Source organism: Python bivittatus, unplaced genomic scaffold (assembly GCF_059951505.1).
Source record: "Python bivittatus isolate LINGU-HERP-01145 unplaced genomic scaffold, Pbiv_v1 ctg000350_np1212, whole genome shotgun sequence".
NCBI classification, from domain to species: domain Eukaryota; kingdom Metazoa; phylum Chordata; class Lepidosauria; order Squamata; family Pythonidae; genus Python; species Python bivittatus.
In genome coordinates, this window is record NW_028277074.1 from 6,976,984 (window position 1) to 6,986,080 (window position 9,097).

The window sequence follows — 9,097 nt, forward strand, 5'->3', positions numbered from 1 at the left end:
AATTTAAGGGTAGTGATGCAATGTTGTAAGAAGTCCTTCCATTTATATATAATTTTATGGTCCTCTGCTGTGGCTACTCTAAGGCAAATTTATGGCACTATTTGAAATAGGAAAGGGAAGTGCCACCCAACCTACCCAACCTACCCCTTAACTGATTAAAACATTCTAGCTTCTACATCTGGAAAAACAGTTGCTAAACTTCTAGCAAAATGTTTTGAGTCAACTGCACAGTTAATATATTTAAGTACAATGAAACTGCAGTGTCTTCCATTAAAGTGTTTTAAATGTAGTTGTGTACTGGGCAATCAAAAATCAAATGGTCTCTCCTACCTGTAACTATGTTTTTGTGATGGACTGGAATGGAGGAAGGGGGGTGAAAACAGTGCTCTCATCTCCAGAGCAACGCTCTGGAGATAAGCGGAGAAAGCTGGCGCATCCCTAAACATTCCAGAAGATAGTAGAGACTTGTGCCTGGGAACTAGTGGTCAGTCTGAGAAGATTTCTGTAAACAGGCGCTGGCTAATAAACCTTGCTGATTGAACCTGCATGGTCTCCAGGAGTTCTTTGGGCTAGGCCTGACAGTTTTGTAACAAAAGAAATAGATAAATAGATGATCATAACATCATATCATAACATCTATGATCATCTATAGATGACCATAACATTTATCTCTCAATTATAGTTACGTTACTCCTCTGTCTCAGTCTTGTCATGTGTGCAAGAATCTAATCCTGCACAATGTGTCAAATTCAAGAGTTTTTTTGTAAAATTCAATTCTATTGTGCTGTCCCAAACTGTAATTATTACTCAAAATCCAAATTAGGGCACGTAGGGAAGAGAGAGAAAGAGAGAGAGAGAGAGAGAGAGAGAGAGGCACTGTGGTACACTAGATGGTTTTAAGATTAATAAACAAAAGACAAGGATGTTAACAAAAATATGAACATACAAGGTCAAATAGAATTGATGAACAAAACACGTTTCAAGACTGAGAAAAAATAAAATAATTGGGTGTTAATTTGACAAATATGAATTGCATGTGGTTTCAGAATAATTATGTTAAGATATGGAATGAAGTTAAAAAAAACATGTTAAGATTGTCATTGTTGGGAAGAATTTCTGTGATAAAAATGAATGTTCTGAAAATAACATAGAATGTTATTTTTGTTTCAGACAATACCAGTTTTGACTACTGATTTACCATTTAAACAATGGCAGAAAGATATATTTAAATTTGTGTGGCAAGGCAAAAAACCGTGAGTTAAATACAAGGTGTTGTGCAAGATGCCAAAGAAAGAGGAGGTTTAGCTTTACCTGACTTGAAATTGTATTTTGCAGCTTGCTGTTTAATCTGGATGAAAGAGTGGTGATGCTGAGAAACAGAAGGTTATTGGACTTAGAAGGGCATGATTTGAAATTTGGGTGGCACAGCTATTTATGGTATGAGTTAAGGTTAATGTAGATTTCAAAGTTAAGGTTAATGTAGATTTCAAAAATCATTTTATTAGACGTGCCAGCTCTAACTTTGGAATAGATATAAATCTAGATTGTGTATGAAAATAACTTTATGGCCATCACCATAAGAAGCATATTATAGATGAGACATGGTAACTATGCAAAAAATGGCTAACTTATGGTGACATTCTAAATTTTTACCAGGAAGAATTTAAAATAAAATCAAGAGAAGACTTGATATCAGAAGAATATAGGTATCAATGGTTTTCACATGTACAATTATTAGAAACAGTTAATGATAAAAGGACATATGGTTTTGAACGTGATAAAATTGTATTTGAAATTGAGTTATGTACTAATGACAAACTTCTTATTACTGAAATGTATAAACTTTTGTTGACATTTGAAACAGAAGATAAACAAGTTAAAGACTATGATAAAATAGGCTAAAAATTGTAGATATAATATACAAATGGAACAATGGGAAAATATGTGGATGAAAGGGTTGAAATTTACATTATGTTATAATCTTAAAGAGAATTTTTATAAAATGATGTATCAATGGTATCTGTCACTGGAAAGATTGTCAAAAATGTACAAAGGGACTTCAAATATACAGTATGTTGGAAATGTGAACAACAAGGAGGGACGTTTTACTATCTTTGGTGGACATGTTAAAAAGCTAAAAAAATTGGATTCAAATACACATGTTAATTCAGAATATTTTGAAGATTAATATACAATTGGAAAAATCGCATGGATCTTTGTTTTTATATATGATAACTACAGCAAGATTTATATGCTCAAAGGTGGAAACACTTGATACTACCTACAATGGAAGAATGGATGGTAAAATTGATGGAGCTAGCTGAGATGGTGAAATTGACAGCTAGATAGAGAAAAAACATTGACTAATTTTAATGCTAACTGGAAGCCCCTTTTGGACTTTTTGCAGGAAACAGGAAAAAAAAATGAAATTATGATGTATGGATTTGATGATTAGTAAAATTAACAGACTATAGAAAAAATGGATGTTAAGTTGTAATCATAGAGTAAGAGTTTAATGTAAGCTTTACTTATAACTGCTGTAAAAGAAGTCAGAAATTCCTTTTTTTGTATTTCTGTTTCTTTCCTTTCTTTATCTTTCTGCACTTCTGTTCTCCTTCTTTCTCTTTATTCTTTTCTTCTACTCTTTTTCTTGATTATTAGTTCTTGTTAGTTTTTATCTTTTTGTTTTAAAATTTAAGAAAGTTATTATAAAAAAAGATATTTGGGGGGCAGTGCTTCAGCAGTTTAAATACCAGGAGACATAAGATATGGCATTAACAATGACAGGATGTATTTTCATAGACTCATAGGTTTATTAAGCTAAGGATGTGTTGTATCCCTAAACAAAAGCTGTGATCCACCTGGGAACTGCTAAAATGAGAGCAACGAAAACCAAATTGCAGTGAGTTTGGTGGTTTTAGTCCAGGCATGAAGTGGCAAAGGGCTATAGCAAATATACAGAAACAAGTAAAGAAGGGGAAACAGTACATATCCAGTGTATTTAGTACTGAATATGCATACAAGATGCACTAAGTTTAAGGAAGAAGCCCAAGTTAACAATGTTTGGGATAAACTAGATAGATTTCCTAAACACAGAAATTTCACAAAAATGCAGCCTCATCAAGTTTACTTATAGAAATTTATCAAGGATAATGGAGTTGCTACAGGTAATATGCAAAAGATCTTTCAAAAAACCAAGAAAATAGAATTGCTTTGCAAAAGACTCTTGTTACAAGTTTGGCACAAACAGATGCTACAATTGGGCATTCTGTTAGAGTTCTTCTCAATATAGTGACAATTTCTTAACACTTGCAAATGAGTAGTTGGCATTTTTTGACATCTAGCTATTTGGGAAGACAAAAGTGGGCTGGCTTTAAAGGCTGGTTTATTGAGTAGGGAAGGGATGAATGGCTTAGTTCCAAATTCTGTCCTCCCTCCCCAAATATCCTTTTTCTCTTGGCTGCACTGGCCAAAATAATTGTTGCTTTAAACACTCATTCCATTTCAGTCTTTAAAGGAAGGTGAGTGCAATAATGCTGATGACTGAACCAAAATTGCAGGTTCTGTTCATAGCTAAACAATGACCACAACAATAGTATAAATAAACAAAATAAACAATTCACCTTGAGGAGAAAGTTGCTATGGGGCAGGGAACCTTGATCACCAGTGCATGTGCTTCTTACTAGAGTAATTTTTAAAGCTCTTTCCTTCCAGTTTGCTGAAATAGATTCCATAAAGTCTAATTTGCCTCATGAGCCAAATCAGATGACTCTCTCATACATGTTCTTGCAGAAACTAAATGTAGTTTCCAGAATGTTGCAGTGAGATTTCAGCTAAAGTACTTCGGGAATTATTTTCCTCAAAATATCTGACATTATATCAGCCTTTTGAAAAACAGCTTCAACTTTTAAATTACTATATCTGTTAATTATTGACAGATAATTCAATAATTATATATATTTTGTTTTAATCTATTATTAATATTTTGTTAGTGTTTTGAGATTTTTGTTAACTGAGCCATTATTTCATTACAGCCTGTTTAATTTTGCCTCGTGATTCTGCATTTCTGACTTGATTGATTGATTTGATTTGTTAAGGCCACCCAATTCCAGAAAGACTCTGAGCAGCTTACAGTATGTGCAATACATAAATTAAAAACATAGCTAAAACAATATGACTGCCTGGGCTAAAACAGCATTGCCAACATTCCAAAACTGTTTTTATTGCTTTTGTTATTTTTCTTGCTTTGGCAAATACTGACTGTATGACAACTATCTATCTATCTATCTATCTATCTATCTATCTATCTATCTATCTATCTATCTATCTATCTATCTATCTATCAAGAGAGAGAGAGAGAGAGAGAGAGAGAGAGAGAGAGAGGCACTGTGGTACACTAGATGGTTTTAAGATTAATAAACAAAAGACAAGGAGAGAGAGAGAGTTGTTGTTGTTCAGTTTTTAAGTCGTGTCCGACTCTTCATGACCCCATGAACCATATCGCGCCAGGCCTTCCTGTCCATACACACACACACACAATTAATACTATGTCATATGCCCAATTTAAACAAAATCTGGTAACAGGAATAGACAGTACTGATACATATACTTTAATAAGCATACCAAAGCCCCAGGAAACAACACTGCACCATTTGTGATGAGATGAGAAGTGCCCTTGGTAAAGCATGACTTGTCCCTGGGGATATTACCGGTTGAAGTCTTTCTGATAAAAGGAGCATGGGCCATGGCTGTTGGAAAGACAGTGAAATTCTAAGGTGAACAGTTGTTCCATAATCACCCTCTGAGCTAGACTAGGCTGAGGAATATACTTAAATAATGCACTTCCTTAAGGAGAGTGACTTTTTGTTGTCCAGTGCTAGCATATAAGGAAGTGCTATGGCCAAACCCTTAATTTTAAAAAATTCTGTTAGTATTTCCCATATTTATTACATATATTATAATTTAAATCCTTCCAACATTAAAAAAAGAAAAAGAAAATGAATTTATCTTGTAGAAGTTCTCTAGTTTTAAATTTTATAGCAATCCTTAGGTTACTGAGTAATTTTATATTAGTTGCATTGAAAAAGAATTCTGTATCTTCGTGGTTTTTACCAAGGTCCCTTTCCACTTGTGGTGCTTCTTGCACTTCTAGCTGTGTGCTCTTCTACTCATTGAAGGTTGAATGACCCCCTCTCCCACAAATATCCATACACTTCTCTGTGTATTTAATAATTATAGCTACTTTTACTCATCTGAATAAGCTTTTGTAGTTTCTTTTCTTCCCAATATACACTTTAGCATGTGAAAGATGTTCATTATGACATATTAATAATACAAAACAGATATTTAATAATTGGTTCCCTTTCTTAAACAGAGTGTTTGTTGTTAAAAGTTAAATATGTAATAGAGAGCTACCCCACAAATAATTGCTGAACTGAATTTGTTGTATATGTGCAGTTTCTCATCCAATTTCTGGCACCAGAAGTTAATCAATCCAGCTTAATTTAACATTTCTGGGAAGCTTTCTGGAAAGGCTTGAGGCTATGTTATTAAGATATACAATATATGTTTGCTTCCAACACTGTTGTGGTGCTAAATTATGGCATGAAATCAGGGTTATAAGTGCACATGTATTGTACAACTCCTACAAAACTTTCTGGAACCTCATTTTACCCTTTGATTTGGTAAATTCTCCAGTAAAATAGGCAGAGTTTCACCAAGGGTAGATCTATGAATTTCTTTTCCAAATGCTTTTTCAAAAATCAGATTTAAATCAACTAACTTCTACTGTTTTTCAAAGAGAGCTTCTGCACTGAATAAGTTTCTGGAATGCTTTCTTAAAATCTTCATTAAATATTGTGTAAATCAGTGGGTTAACAAGAGAATTGATATATCCCAACCATGTCAGAAAATTAGACATTTCTTCTGAAATCTGGCATCCTTCACAGGTATTAACAACCACCTCTTTTACAAAGAAAGGTAGCCAGCAAATCACAAAAGCACCCAAAATCAAGCCAAGAGTCGTTGCTGCTTTTCGCTCCCTTGTAGTAGAAATGCGTTGCCTCCTCCACCCTTTTTCATTCTTGGATTCAGAATCAGGGCTTCTGAGTGAAAGTTGGATTCTGTCCAAATCTCCCAAAGGGTTAGACCTTTTATCTTTTGTGCATGATGCAGTTGAAGATAGCCGGCAGCTCTTCTCATTGGCTTCCAAGAGACCTTGCCCATTTACGTCCTCTTTAAGAACCCGACTCACACTCCTTCTGTGAAAAGTCTTGGCTGCTTTGTATATTTTGTAATAAAGAATCAGAATTAATGCCAGTGGGATATAAAAGGCTCCAAATGTAGAATATATGGTGAAAGCAATGTGGTCATGCTTAATGATGCATTCGTCATCTTTGCTGGCTGCTTGGTGTCTCCAAAACAATGGTGGCATTGAAATGAAGATGGAAATGATCCAGACAATGGCAATCATAAAGCCAGCATGTTTAGGTGTTCGCTTCCTGGCATATTCCACAGCATCTGTGATTGCTCTGTAGCGATCTAAAGCAATGGCCGAGAGATGCAGGATGGAACAGGTACAGCAAGTGATGTCGACGCTAAGCCAAATATCACACATCACCTGACCCATGATCCAGGTTTCTTTGACAATATAGACAATGCTGAAGGGCATGACAAGGATGGCCACAAGGAAATCAGTGACTGCCAAAGAGCAAATTAAATAGTTGGCAGGGTGGTGGAGCTTCCGTGTCACAATTATTGCAGTCATCACTAGAGAGTTGATGACGGTTGTCATTACTGCTAGAACAGAAAGTGTAATAGAAACTAGAATCTTGGATGTTACTTTTTTAAGTGGTTCTGTATCATTTTGGTCCAGTGTATAATTTTGCTCAGTAAAGTTTAGGTAATCCATTATTTCCTTGAAGATAGTCTTTGTTTAATGAAGATACCTGCAAAGACATAAAGTTTAGAAGGAAAAAGAAACAATTAAAACTTCCTATTCTATACACTTCCCAGCACTATGCAACACACAATGAGTTTTTAAAACTTTCTTCCCAAAATTTTCTTTCAAAACTTTCCATACAGTGTATTTTGTTGATTCTTATTAAAAAAAAAATCAAATATGCTTTTGATCAAGCTGAAGCTTAATTTATGCTTCAGACCAATACATGTACATACACCCCTGTCATACTATTCAATTTCAGGATTAGCAACATTATGCAAAGTGAAGAAAGGCAGGGTAAAAATAGTAAGCCAAAGAAATTGAATAAATGATGTAAGAAGAGGAATGGTTTCTATATGTCTCTCCATATGTAACCATCCTTGCTTCCATCACATCCACATAATGCTTCATATACCATCCAATACATTTAGAAGTACATTATTGGTTAATGCAAAACAGATGTGATATTAAATCTGCCTCTGCATTTTCTTCTAAAAACAACAGGGATCAGAATAGGGTGGGTGGCACATGGGCAGAACCACTGAACCCTTTCCCTCTGCCGCTGTCATGCTGAACTCTAATTTTAAAAACTGTTGTTATGTATACAAAGGAAGATGTATCATCAAAGAACAAAAGAGATGAATGCAGGTATAAGACACACAGTTAAGAAAAACAAAACAAAAAAAACCCAAAACAGAACAGCTGCTAGTATTGCCAAAAAATATATTTTATTCCAAAGCATCATGAATAATATTTCATTCTCAAGGAATACTCTTAAAAGATGAGAGGGCTTTTATGCTAATGCAATCTGACATTGTACCACTCCTAGTTCTCAAGGATAGATTCAGAAAGATCTCCTTTACAGAAAAATCCTGCCTTTTCAGCCTGGATGCTATTGAGTCATCAGCTCACATCCTAATCTATTGTGATTTCTACAGAGACTCCCATAAGACTCTCAGCACTTTTCTCTGGCAGTTTCCCTGGCAGTCAGATAAGTTCTATGTATGTCCCCAGCTGTCAGACTAGGACTCTAGAACAATGCTTATCATAGCCAAATTCACATTGATAGCCTGCAGGACTAAATCACTTTTAATAGCAGATTAAGCCTTGAAACACCTTACTCAGCGATACTTTATTAAGTTGGCTATAATACCAGAATCTTGCAAATCTGCTTATGTTTTACCTCCCCTCCCCCTTATAACCATTGACTCAGGGAGGAGCCAGACCAAGACTCTTCCTAATACTATCTCTTTCCCAGGGCTTAAGGAATGTGTCTACTCTGTTGTATCTGTAATGGCTTCTCCACTTCAAGGCTATCTCCATGGCTCCCTACACCACCTCACATTCTTATTTTTCATTCCTGGCAGAGCCCTCGCATTCAGTATCTGTCTTTTTAGTCACTGATAACTGCCCGGTGAATATGGAACCATTCCTGTACCAGAAACAATGCAACTGGTTTTTTCATCCATTTTTTAAAAAGAGGCATACAACATATTTGTGTCCTTCAGACTTGCTGGGATAAACAGCATTTGTGGTATCTAGATTAAAGGGCAAATTCAGAAGCAACATTCACTGCAAATAATCATGGCAGCTGATACGCATAAGTGCCTGGGCATATATATTCAAAGGGAGAAAATAAAATAATACTAACCCCCCCCAACATCTCCTAGAATCCAGGCAAGGATCACTTGGGTAACTTCAAGATATAGCATTTATATATTTCAAAACCAGATACTCATCAGTGTAAGAAAGTAATTGCTATGTCCCATTTAACCATCTCTCTCATACTTGCTAACATAATCTGATCTTCATTAAATGATTCTCTTGGGAATATTGACAAAAATGAAACATTGGTGATTCTTTTGTTTATAAATGGTGTAACTGTGCAATGGAATCCAGATTCAGTACAGATTCAACAGATCAAGTTGTTTGTCAAGATGATAGAATAACTCAATAGTAACTTTTAAGAATTCTTTCAGACATGTGTCTATTCAGTAGTAAGTTCTGTTGAATTTGATAGGCATAGTGAACAGGCAGCTAACCTCCCCCACAGCTGAAGACAATCCAGATTCAGTCATTTCAGACCTGAAGTATACTTCTTCAAAGGGGAAAGTTGCATGACCTGGATCCTGAACAAAGTTGGGTTCCTCCCAGACC

The 9,097-nt window shown here is 35.2% G+C and overlaps 1 protein-coding gene across 1 annotated transcript; it reads right to left on the reverse strand.

The window, feature by feature from the left end:
* Positions 1–5,794: 5,794 nt before the first annotated feature.
* Positions 5,795–6,910, reverse strand: HTR1F (5-hydroxytryptamine receptor 1F). Its single transcript, XM_007432575.1, has one exon. The coding sequence runs from the start codon at positions 6,908–6,910 to the stop codon at positions 5,795–5,797; it is 1,116 nt and encodes a 371-aa protein (XP_007432637.1).
* Between the last annotated feature and the right edge of the window lie 2,187 nt (positions 6,911–9,097).